This window comes from Rousettus aegyptiacus, unplaced genomic scaffold, assembly GCF_014176215.1.
Source record: "Rousettus aegyptiacus isolate mRouAeg1 unplaced genomic scaffold, mRouAeg1.p scaffold_m13_p_14, whole genome shotgun sequence".
NCBI classification, from domain to species: Eukaryota; Metazoa; Chordata; class Mammalia; order Chiroptera; family Pteropodidae; genus Rousettus; species Rousettus aegyptiacus.
This window is the reverse complement of record NW_023416289.1, coordinates 45864334-45887047: the sequence shown is the minus strand read 5'-3', so window position 1 is coordinate 45887047 and position 22714 is coordinate 45864334. Positions and strand designations below refer to the sequence as shown.

At 53.0% G+C, this 22714-nt stretch overlaps 3 protein-coding genes and 5 non-coding genes across 17 annotated transcripts; all 8 read right to left on the bottom strand.

The window, feature by feature from the left end:
• Positions 1–2713: 2713 nt before the first annotated feature.
• On the bottom strand, positions 2714–4869 carry RPS11 (ribosomal protein S11). The gene is made up of 5 exons (XM_016122358.2): positions 4714–4869; positions 4031–4162; positions 3764–3839; positions 3365–3494; positions 2714–2891 (listed from the first exon to the last, which is right to left on the bottom strand). Exons 1-5 carry the CDS (start codon positions 4726–4728, stop codon positions 2768–2770), a joined length of 477 nt encoding a protein of 158 aa, XP_015977844.1. The 5' UTR covers positions 4729–4869; the 3' UTR covers positions 2714–2767.
• LOC118611545 lies at positions 3582–3669 on the bottom strand. Its single transcript, XR_004954504.1, has one exon. It is a non-coding gene; the product is annotated as a small nucleolar RNA SNORD35 (small nucleolar RNA).
• A 3730-nt stretch (positions 4870–8599) lies between the features above and the next one.
• On the bottom strand, positions 8600–12182 carry RPL13A (ribosomal protein L13a). 2 transcript variants are annotated; one of them, XM_036231803.1, is made up of 8 exons: positions 12108–12182; positions 11073–11148; positions 10668–10733; positions 10371–10472; positions 10088–10173; positions 9842–9901; positions 9386–9508; positions 8600–9172 (listed from the first exon to the last, which is right to left on the bottom strand). In XM_036231803.1, exons 1-8 carry the CDS (start codon positions 12120–12122, stop codon positions 9086–9088), a joined length of 615 nt encoding a protein of 204 aa, XP_036087696.1. In that variant the 5' UTR covers positions 12123–12182; the 3' UTR covers positions 8600–9085. The 2 variants fall into 2 exon arrangements, with proteins under 2 accessions (XP_036087696.1, XP_015977862.1); XM_016122376.2 differs by having other exon boundaries at positions 11073–11145; positions 12108–12180.
• LOC118611543 lies at positions 9670–9756 on the bottom strand. The gene has a single exon (XR_004954503.1). It is a non-coding gene; the product is annotated as a small nucleolar RNA SNORD35 (small nucleolar RNA).
• Positions 9968–10037, bottom strand: LOC118611540. The gene has a single exon (XR_004954500.1). It is a non-coding gene; the product is annotated as a small nucleolar RNA SNORD34 (small nucleolar RNA).
• LOC118611538 lies at positions 10247–10331 on the bottom strand. The gene has a single exon (XR_004954498.1). It is a non-coding gene; the product is annotated as a small nucleolar RNA Z195/SNORD33/SNORD32 family (small nucleolar RNA).
• On the bottom strand, positions 10943–11026 carry LOC118611539. The gene has a single exon (XR_004954499.1). It is a non-coding gene; the product is annotated as a small nucleolar RNA Z195/SNORD33/SNORD32 family (small nucleolar RNA).
• A 509-nt stretch (positions 12183–12691) lies between the features above and the next one.
• On the bottom strand, positions 12692–22350 carry FLT3LG (fms related receptor tyrosine kinase 3 ligand). Of its 9 annotated transcripts, XM_016122365.2 has the most exons (9): positions 20396–22350; positions 19486–19626; positions 18838–18904; positions 18114–18227; positions 17878–17931; positions 17535–17678; positions 16888–17026; positions 15339–15523; positions 12692–13046 (listed from the first exon to the last, which is right to left on the bottom strand). In XM_016122365.2, exons 3-9 carry the CDS (start codon positions 18868–18870, stop codon positions 12699–12701), a joined length of 1017 nt encoding a protein of 338 aa, XP_015977851.1. In that variant the 5' UTR covers positions 18871–18904; positions 19486–19626; positions 20396–22350; the 3' UTR covers positions 12692–12698. The 9 variants fall into 9 exon arrangements, with proteins under 9 accessions (XP_015977851.1, XP_015977852.1, XP_015977853.1 ...); XM_016122366.2 differs by lacking the exon at positions 20396–22350 and having other exon boundaries at positions 19486–19929; XM_016122367.2 differs by lacking the exons at positions 19486–19626; positions 20396–22350 and adding an exon at positions 19225–19274.
• Between the last annotated feature and the right edge of the window lie 364 nt (positions 22351–22714).

Genomic DNA, 22714 nt, shown 5'->3' with positions numbered 1-22714 from the left:
CCTGGGCCAGGGTAAAAAGAAAATCTCATGACAAACCTTCAGGGTTTGCTAGGCTTCCATACCATATAATACCTGCCTCTGGGGCCACCTGCCAAAGATTCTTGTCCTGGGGCCTGCGGGAACCTAGTATACCGAGTATCACCGGGACTTTTTCTAACTACAGGCTCAGGGCTCTGGCATAATTACTTCCGTAAGAAGCAGCACTTAGCAGAGCTATTCGTCCATTAACACACACACACACACACACACACACACACACACACACACACGGGAATACATGCCATCCTCCCAGTGGGGCAGGGAGGCAAGGACCCATTTTATGTACTAGGCAACTGAGGCTCTGTGGTGGGGGCCTCCTTAAGGTCGCACAGCTAGTGAGTGGCAGGGCTAGGGTTTGGAACAGCATCTGTGTGGTCTTAATGTTTATTTCTGGAGGCTTCTGCTCAAGGTCGCTACTATTGGTTATTTCATGTCTTGTCAAGTCCATCTCGCCAGAATGTGGGGATTTAACTTTCAATTTAATTCATTCAACTGGTAGGAAGCAGTCACAACTCATTCCGGGCTCTGAGGATGAGAGATTCCTGCCCTCCTGGAGCTCAGATTCCGGTGGTCAACAAGCAAACAAATAAATATGCAATATTGTACAGGATTTATACAATGAATTCACAAATAGATCATAAATAGGTTTTACCTGCTCAGGTAGGACAATGAAGCAGGTAAGGGTGATTGGGAGGTTTGCAGGTTTTGCCAAGTGGAGAGGCTGATGAGCATTAGAGACTAGGGAAGGAGGGAGGGAGGGCGGGAGCCAGGTGGAGCATGGGGCAGAGGGTGGTCCAGGCGGAGGGCACAGCCTCGCAAAGGCTCAGGGGCGGGTTAGGTGCTGTGGGCACCTGCAGGCAGAGGCAGGGAGGGCGGGTGGGCAGAGGGGACAGGGGGAAGCACCAAGGTTATAATAGGATTTAGGCATTGTATCTCTTTAGCTGTCACCGGGGTTTAAGGGCAGATACTGCTGTCCCACTGTTCACACAAGGGAATCGGCGGGACCCAGGGGTCTTTCTCCTTGGTCTTTTTCGACCCACCAGGCCCGTCAGAGGTGTAGCCCAACACACAGCCGGCACCAGCCCCACCGGTGACTAGGTAGTCAGACACGATGGGGTGCCAAGGAGACGCCCCAACGACTGCTGGGAGGAAACAGGGGAGCTGGGCTGTTGTTGTTGTAAACATGGTGGCCCCACCCGGAACGGAAACACCTGCGTGGGGGGGGCTCGGACAGCCTCGGACCCCTCCCTCGGGGTCTCTACCCCGCTGGCCCAGGGTGGGGCGGGCTTGCTGCAGGCTGGAGTTCGGGCGGTGCCCCCCTCTGACCTGTCCCTGCCCCTTCCTGCCCTCTTTGATGCGGCCCCACTTCCTCTGGCAGGAACCCCCGCCCTCCTGGGCCGGGGTAAAAAGGAGCCGCTGGGCTGATCCCGAGGCGGCTTCCTCTCCCCACGGCCCCGTCTCCCAACCCTTGTACCAGTGGTGTGCTGCGGCCCCTGGTACAGGCATGGGGGGCAGGGACCTGGGGGCCCGCAGCACCAGGCCCTGAGATGCGAAGCCGGCGGGGCAACGCCTGTGCGCCTCCAATCTGTGCATGGTGAGGGTCTGTCTCCTTGTGATCCCTGAAGTCCTCATTTCCCTCTCCATGCCTTCTCTGGCTTTTTCCGTCTATACTGGCCATCCTCTTGGTGGCCTGCCCGGCTCTAACTTTCTGTGATGCTCATGGTCCATCTGTTTCTGAAATCCGAATCTGTCCCCACCTGTGGTTTCCGTCCCTGCCCTCTGCCCACGCTGCTCCCGATCTGATACTCCTAAGGTCCCTTCCCGTTTTCCCATCTTCTATGAATGCCTTCCACCACCACCGCCTGTGGACCCCTCGTCTCCCCCATCTTTCCTTCAAGGTCACCCTACCTGGCCCTGCCAGCAATCTTTCCCTCGATTTACTTGACCCTGTCCACGTTCTTCCCCATTTCCTCACCCGCCTGTGGAGCTGCATGCCACCTTACACTGCTGAGCAGGCTCCACCCTGGGCCCACCATGCAATGTCCCCAAGGCCAAATTCCTTTTTTGCATTTTCAGGCAAAGGAAATTTCCAAATCTGAGACCTGGCACTCCACTCCTCACTGGGACTCCAAGCCAAAAAGCTGCCCCCTCAAATGAGCTCATTCATCTGCAGATGGGCATGGTGCTCACTTGGTAGCAGGGGTGTGGGTGGTGGTGAGTGGGGTGCACTCATAGGATGAGCCCTTACTTGCACCCCTGCCTCACTGAGAAAGGAAGACCCCGTGGCCAGGTGCCAGACCCTGGAGGTTTGGTGCTGGTGTCTGCGACCTCAAGCCCGGCCCAGCGAGCCGCTGCTTCCTCCCTCTCCCCAATGAGGCCAGAAAGGGCCCAGGAACCTCCGCCTTCACTTCCTCCCTAGAGACTGGGGGAGGGGGGCAAAGGTAGCAGCTCAAGGCCAGGTAGATGACAAGGACCAAAAGGAGACAGAGACAGGTGCAGCCTCTTCCAAACAGGCTTTCTTCACTGAGATGAAAGATGAGGAGACAGGACTTGGCCCCATTTCCATCCTCACGGCCTAGGGGATGAAAAAACACCCCACCTTTCTCATCGTCTTGCTCTAGTCCCAGGGACAGTCCCTCCCTCTAGTAATGGCACAGATATCGGGAACCTGACCCACGACTGAGAAAATAACTTTATTTTGTTTGGGGGGACGGGCAGGTCTACAGTCTCAGAACTTCTGGAATTGCTTCTTGGTGCCGGCAGCCTTGGTGACCTTGAGCACGTTGAAGCGCACAGTCTTGCTCAGGGGCCGGCACTCACCCACGGTGACAATGTCGCCAATCTGGACATCTCTGTAAAGGGAGCCAGCAGCCATGTTACATTGGGGGAGGGGGGAGGCAAGGCTGCCCCAAGCTGGACCCTGGAGGGGAGCCGCCTTCACAGTCACTGGGTGGAGGCTTCTCAGCTGTGGTTCCACCAGATGCAATGATGCTGTCATTTCCAGTTCCACCATCCCTTCACCCTTATTTACCGAGCACAAATTAGGCGCAGGACACCCAGCTCCACGCTGGACAGAGGGTGCTCCAACCCTCACCTTTGTTTACAGAGAACTGGAGACTCCCCAAGACTTGTGGCTTGCTTACAGCGCCCCCGCCCCTGCCCCGCACAGTTCACCATCTCCACAGACACCGGCGGTGGGGGGATCCTCTTAACACCCTCACACAGGTCAGGTCCCCCGTTACTCAGACGGGTGCAGCCCAACCCCTCCCTCCCCTCTGTCTGGAGGATGGCTGGCTAGGGCTACCTGGGGGCCCCACATGCTCACCTGAAGCAAGGAGACAGGTGCACAGACATGTTCTTGTGGCGCTTCTCAAAGCGGTTGTACTTTCGAATGTAGTGAAGGTAGTCTCGGCGGATGACGATGGTCCTCTGCATCTTCATCTTGGTCACCACGCCTGGGGGAGGGGACAGATTGTGTCAGACCCCCTGGGGGAAGGCAGGCTGGTAATCCAGAGCTGCAGGGCAGGGTTTCAAGCGGCCTTGCTCTGGCATCAGCTGTGCCAAGTGGCTTGCTCAGCAGTGCCCATGACAGGCATCTGAAGACCATCGTGAAGATAAACATCATCTGTCAGTGACCCTGAAACCAGAAGTCTGTGTCCTCAGCCCTCCCTTCCTCCCTCAGACCCAGGAATCTGAACCCAAGCCCCGAGAGAGCCTCACTCACCAGACAGGATGCGTCCTCTGATAGAGACGTTACCGGTAAAAGGGCATTTCTTGTCAATGTAGGTGCCCTCGATGGCCTGAAGGGATCCAGAAGAGAAAGGGGAGGTCAACAGGTAGTTCCAGAGAACAGGGGGTGTGGCCCTAGGGAAACGAACTACAATTCCCAGCAGCCCTCTGAGCAATTATTCCGAGGTGGGCAGGGCGACTCAGCTTGGGCACACGTGCAGGGCGACAGGGGTCGCGAGTCTTTTTTTAAGGGTCCCCGTACCTCCTTGGGTGTCTTGAAACCCAGACCGATGTTCTTGTAGTACCGCGGAAGCTTCTCTTTGCCAGTCTCTCCAAGCAGGACTCTCTTCTTATTTTGAAAGATGGTCGGCTGCTTTTGGTAGGCACGCTCGGTCTGCAGGGATGAGGAGGAAGCCGGTGAGCTCGTAAGCCTGGCGCAGGCAGCAACCGGCCCTGGAAACCTTCCAAGGAACCCCGAGATCCCATCCTCTTCGGCATTTATGCCCAGACGCTGCCGAGGCCTACTGACCCAGGTTATCTCCTAAAGCACTCGTACTCAAACTTGCGGGTAATTCAGACCCAACTCTAAAAAGTCGAGGTTAGGTCAGCATCTATGCTCTAAAACACTCCCCCGTCGCCTGCGAAATTCACCCCTTAAAACCCGGAGATACAGAATCAAACCTCGAACAGCCCGGACGCACCTTTCAGCAAGGCTCATTGTCCAAGACACAGACATCCACCCAGGATTCATTCCGCATATATAACTCGTAAGGCCCAAGGCCTCCAGAAAACCACCCACCCCATACATTTATATGAATATAAGAAAACTATGGAAAAACGCAAAAACACGCGTTGTCTCCCGAATGAATCCCCTGGAAATCGGGGGTGCTCGGAATTAACCCCCAAACTGGGGGCGGGGTACCGCTTTCCGCTCCGAACCCGCACCTGAATGTCCGCCATCTTCACGGGCGCCTGTGAAAAAGAAAGTCGCGGCGGCGTCCGGGTTTCCTTATCGACTGCGCAGGGGCTAGGAAGGAAGTGACGAAAGGGGGAGGGGGGTAGCACGGTTCGGGGGCGGTGCCTGGGGCACGACTCTGACCGACGGACGGCCCTAACCAAGCAGGCGATTGGGAGACTGCACCGACGCCGCCTTGATGGCGAAGGGCAGACGGGCGCGAAGCCGCGGACACTTGTCTCGCGATAATCCAGCACTGGGAAGGCGCGACCAGCATTGAGCCCGCCTCCGTTATCGCGAGATTTATAAGGAGGCGGTCATGTTTCTGCGTGGCGTAAGATCACGTGGGCTTTGGAGACCGCGCGGGGGTGTTCCTATAGGATTCGACCGGGATGGGTTGGCTGCCATCTTTTTGCGGGGTGGGCGATCGCACGATCTTAGAAGCATGCACGGCGCCGCCATATTCGTCAGGGGTGGGCGCTACCCAGCAGCTTTTTGAAGTTTAATGAAAGTTGTTCTCGTCTCTGTCCCATTTCATCTCCAGTCAATGGGTTCCTGGGGAAAACAGTCTTTCTGCTGATTGTCTGTCTGTGACAGCGCTGACCAGTAGAACTTTTCGCTGTGACTGATGTTATCCGAGCTGTTGAACACGGTAGCCACTAAAGACCTGCATTTTTAACTTGTTTTATTAAATTTAGTTAAATAGCCACACTGCGCTGAAGTCTTGTGCAATGGGCAGTGCAGAATATGTGAAATAAAAATGCTACAGAATTGCAATAAATCACTTGAAAGCTTGTTTAAATTTCTTTCATACTTACTAGTTTTGTAAATTTTGAATCATTTTAAATTGCAGCCAACCCTCTGGGATAGCACTAATGGGGATTTTTCATTTCCTGTTCTAGATCCTTGTCTTCCCCCCAGAAATGTACTAGATTTATAATTTATTTCTTGGGAAAAAAAAAAAGTAATTCCTAGAGTTTTTGGATGACTTGGAAAGTATTTATATTTTAGATTTTTAAAAAAATTAGGATCCACCATTATTATGTACAATGTGTGCTAACCTTCATATGAAAGTTATTTAGAAAAAAGCGTGAGAAAACTCGCCCCAGTGGTTTACATCTCCAGGTGGTGGGATTGGGTGTGTGTTCATCTCTGGTTTTTAATGCTCACTATTTTGCAAACCGTTCAGAGTAACTGGTGAGATTTTGACGATAAGGGAAAAACAAAGAAATACTCCTTGACTCTGAAGGGTTGGGGGCGGTTTGGAGATACTTAGGGCCTTACCTTTTAAACATTTTTGAACCCAACCCACAATAGGAAATAACATTCTATGTTGTGATCAAACACATTTCTCTCTCCCCTTATCTCTTTCTCTTCTTCCCTCCCTGTCTTCCTTTCCAACTTTTATGTCTTTCTTTTCCTTCCTGCAATATGCCACTTTTCTTTCCATTTCTATTCTATTTTCTTTTATTGCTGTTTACAACCCACCACATAGATTTTTTTTGATCTGGATTCTGAAACAGCCTTGGTATCCAATAATAAACTTGAGCAAACTCTAGTTATTACCTCTAAAGGGAATATTTCTCAGACTGCCAGATTTCACAGACCTATTTCACAGCAGGAATGCAAATGCTGGTGATGTGGGACAGGGCAAATTTCCTCAAGTGATGGGGAGACCAAATACTGAGACAAGAGGGTCCTTTGGTGGAGAGCAAAGAAAGAATTCAACACAAACACCGAAGTTTGAGTCAAAAGGAAAGTTTATTAGAAAAGGGATAACTCTACAGAGTAAGGTCTCCTCTCAGAGGCAAAGAGTGAGAGAACAAGGGCGCTGAGAGGTATTGAGAGGCTTGGAAAGAAGATAGTGTGGGGGGGTGGAGTGTCAGGGAATTCAGTTTATATATCATTCTTTAGTTCCTGTGTTGTTTTAACGACTTCGTTAACCCATTTCCTTTGATATGGACATACAGTGAGAAGAGGAAGACTGTGTACCATGACAAGGTAAGAATATGTAGAGTGAAAAGCCTGCTGGCGCTTCCCAGCCTTTAATCCTTAGGTTCTCCTCGGTTTAGCCTTACGAAATGACTCTTGCTTCCTGTTTCCCCTTCACAGGAGTGGGGAAATCCCAGCAAACATCTTCCTTTCTTCTGAAGGCCTCCTCCAGGCCTGGCTGCAGAGCTGATCAGCACACTGCAGTCTCTAAATGTGGCTTGATTACCATTTTAATTCTCTTGTCTCCTCCCTATGTCACTACACTTGGAGATGCTTGTCCTCCCCAGTGAACACAAAGATACCTATTAAAACAAGACCCTCCCTTATGGCCCTTTGCTGGCACACCCACATACCCTTGGGGCAGAGGACTCCAACAGTTTTGGCACCAGAGCTCCTTTGAGGTCATCAGGCGTTATATTCTCGAAAGAGCTCTAGTGACACTGGTGCTGGGGAGCGGCTGCAAATGCAGATGAAGCTTCCTAGTAGGCAGGACAAGTACCAGTCTGTGGCCCAGAGCTTGTGAACCCCTGCCTGGCAGGATGCTTCAGTGGTGGGCAATTGGGCAAGATGGAAGTAGAGCTTTGAAATGATCCTGCGGTTGGCTTAGCTCGATTTCCTTTGTCTTATATGAAGATTAAGCATCAGCAGTTCATGTGCATTCTCAGCCAAATGTCAATTATGTTCATGGGCTCATTGGCCATCTGGATGCTTTCTTTTGTAAAATGACTATTCAAATCTACGTCTCATTTTTACGTGGTTTGTCTGTTACTGAGATTTTTTAAAAAATATATTCAGGATACAAGTTCTTCACAAGTGAAATGATTTGCCAGTATTTTCTCCCAATCTGTGGCTAGTCTTCATCTTTGTAATGGTCTTTTTTAGTGGAAAGACCTAGTTTTAAAAAGCCAGACTTAACCCATTGTGCTTTCCCCAGGCTGATTTGACATGCCCTGTTGAACTTAAGAATGAAACTCTCTGTACCTTTGATCTCTTTTGGAGGCAGCTCCCTGGGGAGCCAGAGTCCCAGAAGGGGTTCAAACACTGTCCACGTGCTAATGATCTTGAGGAAACCAAACCCAGGGCTATCTGTGGACGTTTCGAGATTAGACAAGATAGAATGTCAAGTTCTAACTTGCTCCTGAATGGTAAAATGTCTCTCATTAACTGGCTTCCTTTGTGTATCAGCCATTTGAATTTTGAACTAAATTAGAAAATTTTTAAGCATTGCCCACCAACCCCGGCCCAGGGGCAGCATGAATCTAGCTTCTTTTTCAAGGGAGACCTGCTTGCCTTTGTCAAGCGTTTCCTGTGGTATGGGGAGTCTAAGGCCTATTAGCCGACTCCAGTGAAATGGGGACAGGTTCTGATGGGAGGTGACCAAGGGTTACTAAAGGGCTTGTTACCTGCCAAATGCTTTTGCCCTTCTAGGGACTCACGCTGGCAGATCTACCTGTAGTCTTACAGATAAGGATTATGAGCTTAGGCAATAGTCCACTTCTAGCTTCTAATGAAGCTTGCAATGTTTCCTGCCAACTTTCTTTACAGGAAACAGACCCCCTAGTGTGGCAGAAGACTGGGATAGTCCACGCTCCCTGGGGGACAGCTTTAGAACACTGGCAAGCCCATACTTTGCAGCTGAAGACTGAGGCAGCTTTGTCCAACTGGGCAACATCAGGCACCATAAGCCAGATGGTTTTGAGAAATCAGGCGAATCTCTAGTTAATTCTCCATGAATGACAGGTTATAAAGTAATATTTACCCACTCATCTGTGAAGGACTCCTGCACGACCAGTTTTACTGTTTAAGTCCCCCCCGCCCCTTTTTTGCCAAAGGCCTGCTCCCCTGGGTCTGCCTCCATGGCAGACACACACTGCAGACACCAAATTTCTGTAAAAATAATTTATTTGTTTCTGATCACAAGGTACAGGGAAAGCACAAGGGCAAGGCCTGTGACTCCTGAGCTGTCCCAGGACATGCATCTGTCCGTTCCCTTGGCACACTGGGCTTGGTCTGCCCCCAAGCATTCCCTCACCTCCTAGCAGCTGCAGAGTTGTCAACATAGCACCTGACCGCCTGGGAAGCAGAAACGTGTGTTTCAGCTAACCTGCGAAAGCTCAAACTGAACAGACTGTTCCAAGTCATTTCCTAACACATTTGTGAACAAGGTCACAAATCACTCCTGCACAGTTTGGAGCCACTGGAACTTGTCAATGAACCTTTTTTAAACAGCAGTGACTAACAGCCTTCTAAGGCCCAGGCTGCCTGTGGACCCTGGAAGGCAGCCCCTGGGGGTCCCCTACATCGTAGGGCGGCGATGGAGGAAGGGCAGGCCAGGCCAGGCATGAGGAATAAGTGTCAATTTTATTGCGCTCAGACCAGCAGTCCATGGGTCTTGAGAACCTCTGTGTATCTGTCAATTTTCTTCTCCACGTTCTTTTCAGCCTGTTTCCGTAGCCTCTGTGGGGTTGAGACAGTGAGTGGTCAGTGGCTGCTGCCTGGGGCCACGCTCACCCCAGTGGCTCCATTCCACTACCCACACTCCAGGCTGGGCCTCTGGCAGAGCCCTTGCGGGGCAACAAGGGCCATCACATTAGGAGACACTGACTGCCCAGGGTGGCCCAGCCCAGGACTGTGGTGTGTGCCAACGCCTCACCCCCAGCCCGTCCTCACCATGAGCTGCTTTTTCTTCCGGTAATGGATCTTGGCCTTCTCCTTCCTCTTCTCCTCCAGAGTGGCCGTGACTGCCTGGTACTTCCAGCCAACCTCGTGAGCCAGGCGTCCGAGATAGGCAAACTAGGGGCGGGGAGAATGAAGTTGTAAAGACAGAGCCTGGATTGGGGCGAGGGCATCCAGAAGATCAGTAACCTGTCTTAGAGGACTCTGGAAATTTAATAACCCAACTTGTCTCATTGAGTTTTTATCAGAGAGATCCCACCCCTAAGGACTCTGTGCTCCTCTTGGCATCAGCTGAGCCATTGGCGTTCTCGGCACTGCCCACAGTGGCATCCGCAGACCATCGTGAGAAAAAGCCATCATATGCCAGTCTTGGGACCTTCAAGTTTATCCCCCGCCCCCCCATGGGCCTGAGGTCCCTAAGTTAGCCCACAGTGTAAACCCAGACCTCACCTTCCTCGTAGGCTTCAAGCGCACTACCTTGAGGGCAGCAGGAACCACCATCCGCTTTTTCTGTTAGGGAAGGAGAGGGGCTTAGGGACCTGGAGTGAGGGAGACAGGGAAAGGCTCGGCTAGGGCAGGTGTCTCAGCCAACGCTGTTCTCACGAGGATCAAACAATGTAGGTAACCGTGGGTCATCATGGACACTGCTGGACGTATGAATGCTATGCTGGGGGTAGGGGGATCAGTGAAGCTTACCTTGTCATAGGGGGGTGGGATCCCATCAAACACCTTGAGGCGGTCCAGGGCGGCCTGGCCCCGCTTGGTCTTGTGGGGAAGCATGCCTGTGAGCAGAGGTACAGACAGCAGCCTTGCTCAGTGGAGCTCACGAGGACCCCCACAAAGGCACACAGATGGGTGGCCTCAGATGGTAGTGCATGTGGGGTCATCTCATGGCTGTGAAACTCAAACACGAATGGGAGAAGTCCTCATCACTGGCCACCCACCCTGTCACCACCTGAAGTTCTCAGGCCCAGCTCACCTCGCACGGTCCGCCAAAAGATGCGGCTGGGGGCCCGGAAGTGGTAGGGACCTCGGGAGGGGTTGGTGTTCATCCGCTTGCGGAGAAAGGCCAGGTACTTCACTGTTGAGAAGATGAAGCCCCATGATCCCCAGGCAAATGCCGACTACACGCAATCGACACCCACACTCCCAAGGGCCTATTCTAGAACCCACACTAGCACCTCCAACCACTGGTGGGGTCACTGCTGGAGCCTACGGAGACCAAGCACCTCCAAAGTCAACCCTCTCCAGCCCTTCCCCCCACACCCCAACTTACACTTGTTTCTGTAGAAATTGCCGGAAATGTTGATGCCCTCACAGCGCACCACCACCACCTTCCGGCCTAGAGAAAAAAAGGTAACCATGGAGGACACCTGAAGGCTCTACCTACACCTGACCACTCACGTACCCAGTTACGGCAGAGAACCCAAAGGGGAACACCTCCAGGGCACAGAGCAGCAATGGGCAGAGCTGGATCCATGCTTGAACATTAGCCCAACAGAAAGTAATTTCTGATCCCACAGCCCCCAACTCCAGGGAGGGAGCAGACAACAGGTCTCAGAGCGGTGCATGGGGTTGATCTCATGGTCGTGAGACTCAAACGAAAGATGGTGATTGTTGCTCATCACTGACCTCTGGTCGGCGCTTGAGTCTGGGGGTGCTGCAGGTAGAGCGCACTTACCCAACAGTACCTGTTTGGCCACAATGGCCGCCAGGCGGCCCAGAAGATGGCCTCGGCCATCGAGCACCAGGACCTGCTGGAGATAGGGTGGGAGGACTTAGAGACACCCACAGCCTCCCTCACCCCAAGAAACCACTGCTCCTGACTTGCTTTTACCTTACCTCCCAAGATGCCTATCAGACCTCGGAACTAGGGGCACCAAGGCTCACTTTACACACGAAACCAAAAATACAAATGCTTAAGGATTTCCGTTAACAGAGTAAAAACTTTTACATCTTGGCTGCTTGAAAAGCAAGAATTTTTATGCCCACACTAAAGCTTATTCACTAAGAATGAAAGTCACCACTCTTTTGCTCCAAACTTGGCTCTCCGTCCTCAATCAGACACAACCCCTCCTTCATGTACGTTACAGAAGGAGCCAGAACAGTGAGGGAAGCGTCTGCTGTCTTCACTGTGGGCCCCAAGGGGTTAGGGACACAGGATGTCTCCAGGACTGAGGATCTTTTTATAACTCCAACTTCCAACGACGGGTTTTCAAAAAATCCATTAAACCCACCAAAAGCGAAGAGAGAAGCAATGTGCTCCTGAAAGCCCCACAAGCTTGAGATCTCTCGTCCAAAATACCCAGAGCTGCAAGGGAACTCCCATTCCCGCTCCCGCGAGAGGTTAACGCAAGCCCGCCTGACAGAAGGCAGCCCAATGCGGCCGCCTTCCACGTGCTCGCCCAGCCATGGGGACACACGGGTCCGATCAGCCAAAGCCTGGCCCAGAACAGGACAAACGGGGCCTAACTTTAAAGCAGCTCTCCCTGTGCTGCAAGCCCCATCCTAGCCCTTCGTAGAGGAATGGCGATGCCGCATTAACCGAGCCCTGGGCACGGAGTCCCATCATCTCCTATTTCCCTGTTACAGACTCCTCTTAACGCAGAAGCTCCCCGTTTCGTTCAGCTATCGCGCTCGGGCGTCACTACACACATACGACCAACCCCGTTTCAGCCTGCACCCCACGCCGCGCCGCTTAGCGCGGAGACCATACCTGACTCTCCGCCATGTTCGGCAGCCGCCGGGGAAAGAGGGTCCTCCTCGACGCAGGGTTTCTTATCCCTTGAAACAGGGGCGGAGGAAGTGACGCAACACGAACACGTGCTCACCCTTCCGTCGTTTCATTGGCCAGAGTTGTGCGCGTGCGCAGGGACTCCCTCCACCCCCTTTAGAAGGCGGGTCGTCTCTTGATTGTCCAATCCAGGAACCGTTCCCAGCGGCCATGATTGTGCGGGGCGAGAGATCACGTGGGGTGGGGCTGTCCAGCTTTAGCTTCCATGTGTTTGAGGGGATGCCTGTGTTTTTCGCGCAAACTGCCTGCGGTGTTAGCGAGAAGCGTCGTTTCCCCCTCAAGCGACAGCAGGCTGTAGAGCATATGATGGCCTGCACTGGCTCAGGTGCCCCCTCGGGGCCCCTACGGCGTCCGAGGCCGCCATCATCATGTACTGAGGCTGTGTCCCATGTCTTGAGCCCCGAGACGGCTGAACTGGTTCTGACTCCCGTCCGGGGCCGGTACCGGGCCTGGGCCCCGTGAGGTCTCGGAAAACAGGTTTCGAACAAAACATTCATTGCATTAACTGAAAAACTAAGACTCCGATCCAAACTGCCCCATCCACACCCTGTCCCATCCACAGACAGGCCTGGTCAGAGCTGGTAGAAAAGGCTTATTTATATACAGTTTCCTGGAGACAAGGGCTTTGTACAGAGAGGGGTAGGTGGGGCTGGGGCCGGCGCTGGGTGCTGGCGTTGCCTCCATCCTCGGGAGAGAGTGACAGGGGCAGTGCTGCCGAGGAAGGGACCAGTCTCTAGCTGACTTCCTTCGAGTCCCGGCTCTGTGTCCTCTGGCGGGTGACTCCTCTCTCTGTGCCTCAGTGTCCTCCTCTGTAAAACGGGATGATAGATGTGTCTGTCTCAATGGGCCATTTGAGGATCCCTGGACAGAGGAAAGCAGAAAGCTCCAGGCTCTGCCCAGACTTAGAAATCAAGGTCACGCACAGCCAGCGCTCACTGCGAGTGCGGGCCTCGCTGTCCAGGAGGGCTTCACGGTGATACAAACATCCTAGATCTGCGCTCTCCACCACAGCCGCCATCCCAGCCACGTGAATACTGACCCCTCCAAACGCAGCCAGTGCACCCGAGTTTTTAATTTTCCCTGATTTTATCTTTAATAGCGTGGTTATTGGGCGGGCGAGAAAACAGGGTGCTGGACAGGGACACAGGTGGGAGGAAAACTTCTCTATTACAAAAAAATCAGAATAAAAATTTCTGTTCAGAAACAAGTGCTGAAATGAAAAATCATTACATTTAGAAACGTCTTCCAAACATCCTTCCTGGAAAACCTCTGTATGTTTCAAACACCTTGAACAGGTGAATCTACTTCAGCAACTGTAAATTCCATGTACCCTAACTACAGATCAAGTTTTTCTGATAAAAATTTAGCCTCTGAATTGAGATGCGCTATGGGGGTAGCACACATACGTACATACTGGATTCTGAAGAGTCAGGTATGGAAAAAATGTAAAAGATCCCATGAATAATTTTTAAAAATATTGATTACATGTTGAAATGGCAATATTTTGGATATGTAGGATGAAATAAAATAGTTTAAAGTAACCTGTTTCTACCATACAGAATATAGTCAATAATGTTGCGATGATGACTTACAGTGCCAGGTGTATTAGTAATATTATTTATATAAGAGTAATATTATATAATGTATTATATAATATTAAATAATAATAATATTATATACATGTCTAACCGCTCTGCTTTTACACCTGAAACAATAGAAAATAATATTAAATGTCAACTCGAATTGAAAAATAAAAATTAAAAAAAAAATAAAGGAACCCGACCCCTTTTACTTTTTTTTTCTTAATGTGGCCATTAGAAAATTTAAACTCACTTGCTTTTCTTGTGTTCTATTTCTGGTGGACAGCGTCGCACTGTGTTGCCCTAAAGGCTTTGTACGTGTCGTCTCACCCTCTAGACAACTCAATGGTAGAAGGACTATTATTAGTGTTTTGTACAGATAAGGAAACTGAGGCAGAAGAATGAAAGGCACAGGTGCCAGAACCAGACAGTTCAGTCAGATCTTGGCTCTGTCCCTCACGAGCTGTGTGTCTTCCGGCAACTTATTAACCTCTCTGTGCCTTGGTTTCAGCCTCTGTGAAACCGGGGTAATAATCGTACCAGCTTCTCAGTTAAGTGAGTGAATGTGTGGGAGCCCCAGCACAAGGCCCGTGTCACAGAGGCACTACGGGTGCACGTGATTCCTGCAAAATGTTTCTTGCTGTAAGGAACCCCCTGAGGCCTTGCTCCTTGCTCTCCACTGACTCACCCGTCCCCAGCCCCCACACCTGATCCCAGGTCCTTTCCTCTGTCACATGCCTCCCATGGCTTGCTGCTGCTCTGCTCAGGACTTACCAGCAACTCCCCTGCTGGGCATCTGAGGCCCAGATTTTCCTGTGGTGTTTTTCAACCCCTCACCCACAGCCGCCTCAGGCTGGAGCACCCTGAGCTTTTTCACACCTGGAGGGGTCCCCTCTGCCTGCTCCAGGAGGCAGCTCTCTCCCAGCTTGCAGATTCCCGTGTCTGAATATCTCTCCCCAGGAGTCCCTCATGCCTACAGGTCCCCACTGAGCTCGCTGTCATGCCTTAATTTCCCTCTTCCTCCAGGTTGCCCACTGTCTATCCAGTCACTGGGCCAGACCTAGCTAGGGTCATCTGTGCCGCTGTCCCCCACAAGTCTGCACCTACCGATCCCTGAATCCTGACTCTGCCCGTCCCCTCCTCTCCATCTCCATGGTCCCAGTCTGGCTGAGCCCTTGTCCCCTTCCTCCTGGACCCTCACCCATCTTCCTATTTGGACTCCAGTCTGTCTCTTCCAGCCTGTGCCCCTTGTGGCCCTGGAGGGGTCACCCTGCATCCAGAGCTGACCTACCCCTCCCCTGTTGACAGGTACGCGCACATGCGCACACGCATGCACACACACACGCACACACGCACACACAGAGGAAGTCCAGAGTCCTCAGCTTGGTGAAGACTCGAGATGAGTCCTCATAGAGATGAGTCAGTTGGCTACCAGCTGCAGGGGCAGCACGTCCTGGGAACTGCAGGCAGGTGGCACCTGCAGCCCCCACAGGGTCAGCCATAGTTGGGTGACCAGGACCTCTGGCCATCCCCTCAGCCCTCCCTACCCCCTCCGCTCACCCTGCTGGCTCACCTGCTCCCCTGGGTAGGGTGTCCCCTGCCTCCTCCTTCGCCAGCACAGGCACCAGACGGTGGCCAGCAGGAGGGCCATTGGGAGGAGCAGCAGCAACAGGAGGAGCAGCAGAGGGGCCTGAGGGGCTGGTGGAACCGTGGCCCCCAAAGCCCCAGAGATCCTTGGGGACAGCAGGGTGGAGGAGTCTGAGGGCAGAGAGGGGGCTGTGTGACCAAGGAGAAGGGCAAGGCCAGGGAAGAAAAGACCTTCCTGGTGCTGGCTATGTGACCTTGGGTGGGCTGCTGGCCTCTCTGTGCCAGTCTCCTGATCTGTGAAATGGGGGCCATCACTACACCTGCCTCATAAGGTTGTCACAAAGCTTATGTGAGCGCATGTATAGAAGGAGCTTGGAACGAGGCTTGGCACGTAGGAAGGCTGCCTTATTTTATAACTGAACAAGTATTTCTAGGGCTTTTATATCACTTTATTTTTAATTTGTCCCCTAATAGTCTGTGAGCTGCATATAGGGGACAGCACCCTCATCTGTCATGTTTATTTGCCAGGACCCACTACTTAGTGCTCACTATGAATTTAATTTACATAAGTTACATATTTGAATGAATGAATGAATAGATAATAAACAATGAAAGATACAATGCGTGAAGGTCTGATGGCCCACAGAGCCCCACACCACCTGGTCCACTTTGTCCCTCTGTACCCTCATGTCCCGCCCTCTGCCTCTTCCCGTAGGCAGGTTTCTGCCCCAGGGCCTTTATGCTGGTCGTTCCCCTTGTTCCCAACTTTAAGCAACTTTCCAACAACGACCTCAGCCTGTGATTTCATCATCTTGTTTTAATTTGCCTGCATAGGGCTTGTTTACACTCAGATGTTTTCCTGTCTATTTGATTCTTTACAAGTTTATTGTCTGTGTCCTGATTAGCGTGTGTGCCCCACATGTGCACGATCTTGGCCTTGTTCCGTGCCTTGTCACCAGTGCTAGGCACCGGGGAGGTGGCTAATAAAACTTGGTTGAATAAATAAATAGCAGAAGTGTAAGTACAAATGACTAACGAAGCTAAATATAAATGAAAAAATATTGGAAATGCAGGAAGAAATTGAGGAAAAATCTACTTCGAGTGAGTTTTCTTTAACTATTCTCTCAGCACCTGACAGATTTAGTAGACAAATAGTCCAAGGACAGGAAAACTCTGAATAATAACTGATACGGTCAATAGAATATAAAAATCCCGAGCAAAAGTGAATTTACATTTTCATAAACTTTTAAAAAATGGCTACTAGAAAATATCTACTTAATCAATAAGACTCTCCTCCTATTGCTAGGGCACGGGGTCACCTTAGATGAACAGGAAGGGACTGTCATCCCTTGTCAGAGATGGGTAAAGTGAGTCCTGGTACTGGGAATGAACTTGAGGAAACATGCCCACAGAAACGCAGCCCATGGGAGCTAGTGGGGACTGGGACACCCCGAGAGGATGCCATGAGGGGCTGTGAGGGTGAAGAGGAGGGGCCGGGCTGGGGGGATGGGGGAATGGGGGCTGGGGGGCTTTACCGGGCTGACACTGCAGCTCCAGGCACCCAGAGAAATTCCAGCGGGTGATCCAGGGCTTCAGGGCCAGCAGCTGCTGGGAGGTGTCCTGCAGGAGGTGGGAGATGTTGGTCTGGACGAAGCGAAGACAGCTGGGGAGGGGCTGGGGGCAGGGGAGGGAGACGTCACCACTCCGCTGCCCCTGTCACCTTAGGCCAAGGGCCTTCCCTGCCCAGCAACGCCCAGCCACAGGGCCCAGCCAGGTCTGGATCTCAGAGGGAGAGTCTGGCCCCATGCTGCCTCTGGTTGTTAGGGAAAAGCATCCTTAGCAATGCCTAGCAACGGCTGGGGGAGACCTAGGTGCAGAGGGCATTTAGATCCTCTGCTTCTCCTGGCTGATCAGGGAGAGAACCCCTTAGCAACGCCCGGCAGCAGAGCCTGAGAAATATGCTCGAGATTCGTGCACTGGGCCCAGGCCCTTCACCAGCCTCCAGTGCCCAAAGAAGTGTTAGGGCTCAGGGGTGGGCCCCCAGGGGGACTGGGGTTCCAGCTCCACCTCTCTTGAGTTGCTCTGACAAAAGAAATCTCCAGTAAGGCCGGGGTGAGCTTCGCTTCCCATTCCCTAGGAAGACATCTCGCTCCCCTCACTTGTCCCCCAAGTTCAGGCTGACCTGGAAGGTACATAAGGTGACAAAGTGTATCTCGGTGTTGACGGCCTCCAGCAGGCTTTGCATCTGGGACCCAGCCACAGTCTTGAGCCGTCCCATCCAGCGCTGGGCCAGGACTAGGCGCCAGAAGGCCCCGCAGAGCTTGTCCTGGGGGAGAGACAGCCTGAGCTCTAGGGTCCTGGGGCAGGAAGGAAGGAGGGGCTGGGAGCCCGAGGAGGATGAGGGGCTGGGGGCCCGGACTCCGGGATCTGAAGGAGGAGGGGGCTGGGTTGGCCTGGTCCCCTGAGGGGCGGGGCTCTCAAGCCTCTTTCCCACCTCCGCCCAGGCCCCTCCCACTTCGACTCACGTCCTGCAGGTTGGAGGCCACCGTGACCGGGTAGTCTTGCAGCAGGTAGTCAGACTGTGGGAGAAAACGGGGTCAGGCCACGCTGCAGACGGGAAGAAACAGAGCTGTGGACACCCAGGGAAGTGGGGGACAGGGAGCCAAAAAGACAGAGCCCCGGACGGGGGCACTGAGACCCGGCCATGGAAGCAGGGCCTCGGACAGGGCGGCAGGAGGGGACGCGGGGACGCATGGCTCACCAGCTTGCGGATGGTGTCCGCGAAGGTGGATGAGATGGGGCTGTGGCGGAAGGAGCAGTCGGGGGTCCCCCGAAGGCCGGGGCTGAGCAGCAGCAGTAGCAGCAGCAGGGAGGTCTGTGGGGCGGGGCGCACAGCCCTGTTGGCGCCGCACCCCCAGGCCGGGCGACGCCCGGCCTCCTGCTCGCCCCCCACTCCGCTTTCCCCAGGCCCCTCCTCTTTCCGGCTCCCGTCTGCCCACGTCGGACCCTCAGTCCCCGGCTCTCTCCGCTCCGGTCCCATGCTGTTTTCGGCCTCCTTCACCCCATCTCTCTCTGTCCCCATCTCCCAACTTGGCCCGTGGGTCTTGGTCTCCGCTGACCTCTGCCCGGCATCTTCTCTTCTGTGTCCACCCCCTGCCCTCCTGTGCTCACTCTCCCGGCTCTCCTTCCATCCGGGCCCTCCATCTGCACCCAGCTCCCTGTTTCGTCCCCCAACCGCTGTCCACCTCTCCCCACCTCCATTCATCTCCCTCCACTCCTGTCTGTCTGCCTCTGCCCTGTCCCCCTCACCCATCCCTGTGTCTCCCCTACCTCCATTTGTCTCCATGTCCCCCCACCTCAGTCCATCTCGCCCACCTCCTGTTCATCCTTCGCGTCTCTCCCGCCCCGGGGCATCTCCCCTCTCAGCTCCGCCTGTCTCGACACTGCCTTGCCTTCCCCCCACCTTGTGTCCCAGGTATACGCACGGTTGGGCTCCAGGCTGGCGCCAACACTATCATCTCGGCCAGGGGCCCCTCATGCCTGTGGTCAGATCTTGGAAGGGACAGAAGAGCGAGTGTTGGACACCTACACCCCAGCCCCTTCCTCACCCGCCTCTTCACGTCCTTGCCCCTCCCTTGGCCCCTTGATGTGGCTAAGTTTCCTCCTCCTTCTCCCTCGGGCTTCCTGCGTGTGCCCCAGTTATGGTGAGAACCCAGCATCTCCCCTTCTAAGAACCCCGACGTCCGGTCCCCGGAACCCTCCCCCCCAGACAGGGACCCAGGAGTCCGACCCCAACCCCTCCTCCCTCGGCCCCAGGAGGGGGACCCCAGCTCCGCCCCTCAGGGACCCGGAGCCCATTTCTCCTCGCGCACCAAGCTAGCCCCGACTGGATGTGGAGAGAGCCAGGCAGGGTGACAGCGAGAGAGTGAAAGTGAAAGGAAATTTTGGGGGGAGATAGTGAACTGGGGTGGATTTGGCTGAGGCCAGGGGCGCCACCTGGTGGTGACAGGTGGCAGCTCACGCCACGGAGGGCGCCTTGCCCGGTAGGGCTTGGGGTTGGGCTGAATCCCCTGGGTAGGACATGCAGTGGATGGGGAGTTGGGGCTCCAACCCGGGTCTCAGAGTCAACTCACACAGGGCACGGAGGGGGTCACCCCGAGTCCTTCATCTTCGCCTTAACCTTCCCCTCGCCCTCCTCCGTCGCGAGCCTTGGCGTGGACTTGTGATTCTGCCTCTTGCTGCCCAGGAATCCAGTGCACCAGCGAATTTGCTGGCTGAACGTCAGAATGTATCCGGAATCCGGTCACTTCTCACCATTCCCGCTGCCATCCCAGGGCGTCTGAATATCACTGTGGCCTCCTCACCTGGCTCCTCTACACTGCCCGCACCCCCTCAGCTTGGTCCCCACATCTAGCCTGTGAAAATCTAAGTCAGCTCAGGTCCCTACTCCGCTCCAAACACTGCCCAATCTCTCACCGCACTAGGAGAGAGATCAAGTCCTCTTCGTGGCCGGCACAGAACTGACCTCTGGTCCGGCCTCTTCCTATGCCCCGACAGGTGCGCTCCTGCCCCAGGGCCTTTGCACTGGCTGATGCTTCAGCCTGAACACCCCCCCCCCCCCGGGCCTAGATGCCCACACGGCTCACCCCCCCACCATCTCATTTGGACCTTTGCTCAAACAGGCAGGCAAATGCTCCTCTTATCACCCTTCTCCAAACTGCAACCCTGCTTTGGTGTCGCCCTTGTCACTTATCACCTTCTGACACACCATGCACTTTGCACTTCTTGTCGGTTTCTGTTCCAGAAGGAACATGGTGCGTGTCTGTTTACCCTGCCGAACCTCCAGCACCTAGAGCCTTGCTTGGCTCAGGGAAGGTGCTCAACCTTGCTAAATGAATGAATAAATGGATCCGGGCTGCTTTCCTTCATTATTGTTGTATAAAAGAGAACACCTCTGGTCTTTGTCCCTGAGAGAAAACCCCCAAGTCCTCGGAATTCCCCAGATAAGTGATAGGAGTGCCTCTGTTAGGCCCCTGATCTCACCTGAGCTTAGGCTAATGAGGTGACTCAGGATGGGGGGCTGGTTGGGCAGGAAAGACCGATCTCAGGATTAGAGGGTTGGCGTTTTGAGCACTGGTATCTGCTAATGTGCTGCCCTCTCACCTCCCACCTCCCGGGTTAGGGGAGGAGGGCTGGGTGCTGAGTTCCACCGCTTCATGGGGTTTTGTCCTCTTCTGTGTCTTCAATCTGTGTAGAGACACAGGTTCTTAGATTTAGGCTTGGACAACCGGGGATGATCTTATCTCAAGATCCTTAACTGAATTACATCTGCAAAGACTGTTTTTCCATATAAGGTCACACACCGGTAAGGATGTATGCTTCACACACTGGTAAGGATGTATGCTTATCTTTTTGGAGCCTGGGGTCCCCTGCCACGTTCCTAATCAGATCTTCATTTCACCTCTAGACTTGATGCAGTCACTCATCACCTTATTTCCAGGGAAATGCAAACCCAAACCACAAGATAAACCACTTCCCACCTGTTAGAATGGCTATTATCAAAAAGCCTGAGATCACAAGTGTGGGCAAGGGTGAGGAAAAAAGGAACCCTCTGTGAGCTGTTGGTGGAAATGGAAAATGATGTAGCAGCTGTGGAGGTTCCTCAGGAAATAAAATTAAAAACACCACGTGATGCAGCAATCCCACAGCTGGGTACACATCCGAAGGGAATGGAAACAGGATCGTAAAGAGGTATCTGCGCCCCCACAGTCACTGGCGGCATTATTTATAAGGGACAAGACATGGAAACGACCTGTCCCCTGATGGATGAATCAGTAAAGATGTGAGGTTTTAATATGTATATATAATGGATTATTAGCCATAAAATGGAAATACTACGACAACATGGATAAACCTGGAGGACATTATGCTAAGTGAAATAGACCAGATGGAAGAAGACAAAGAAAATATAGTATGATCCCATTTACAGGTGGAATTTAAAAAAGTCAAACTCATAGAACCGGAGTAGAACAGTTGGGATTCTACACCAGGGGTTGGGGGTATGGGGAAGCAGGGAGATGAATATTAGCTCTCATTCTGAAGATGAGCAAGTTCTGCAGATGCACTATACAGTGTGACAGCCACAGCCAACCATACTACACTCTGGACTGTACAAGTCAAAGAGAGTAGATCCTAAGTGTTCTCACCACATGCACATTTATGAGGTGACCGGCGTAATTTCCTTGCGTGTGGTAACCATTTTATGATGCATATGCATATTAAATCATCCTGCTGCACACCTTAAAAAATCACGTACAACCAAAATATGTAGTTTTGTCAACCATACCTCAATAAAGCTGAGGGAAAAACCCTCCATGTAGACAGCACCTTCCCTGGACAGATTTCTGCCACCTCACCCTCGCCTCACACACGCTCACACTCAGGCTGGGTAGGGTGGATTTCCCGAGCTTCTACTATTATAACGTGTATGACTTTAGGTTGTGTTTGCCCTTCAACGAGAGCTGAGCCCACCCCTCCTCTGCTCACAGACCCTGCTGACTCCCTAGTGCCCTTGGGACAAATTCCTTGCCTTTCCTGACACCTTGATTTTAGTTCACTGAAACCCACTTGGGACTTCTGCCCTCCAGAATTCTGAGAATACACTTGTGTTGTTTCATTTAAGCCACTAACTTTGTGGGAACTGGTTACAGCAGGAAGAGAGAACTCATACACACCTTCTACTCACCTGGAGCAGCGCGCCTCGCTCATAGTAGGCCCTCAGAAGCGATGCGTTGACTGGATACCCCAATCAACTATGAAGCCCCGCCCCCCTGGGCTGAGGTGATTGGCTCGGAAGTGGACCCCTAACCTGGCCTGGCCAATCAGCTTTCCTCTCCTGGGGGCGCGCTGCAAGCATTTCTAGAGGTCTGGGTGGCAGCATACTGACCTCTCACCTGGTTGGCTTTAGCTAGTGAAAGCGGAATAAATAGGAAGGACACTGAGTCAACCCATGGAATCTGGAGAGCAGTCGTCAAACCACAGATGGGAACCAGAGCTTCCAGGGACTTTCCTACGGCTCTTGCATTCCTTTTTCTCCTGTCCAAGCATCTGGAGCCTGGGACTTCCTTTGATCCAGAGCTACTGTGTTTTATTTCGAGCCAGCACACCACGGATTCCGAGCACAGGCAGAGAACGCCAAAGAACAGAAGCCCCCCGATGGAGAGGACCAGAAGCCACGAGAGGCCCTGTGGCCCCGTCCAAGGCTTCTCATAGTCCTCTCTGTGTGTTTCACAAACACTGTGCTGTTCTGGAACCAGCCCACAGGGCTGCTGAGTCACACAACTCAAGTAGCCCAAACAGACC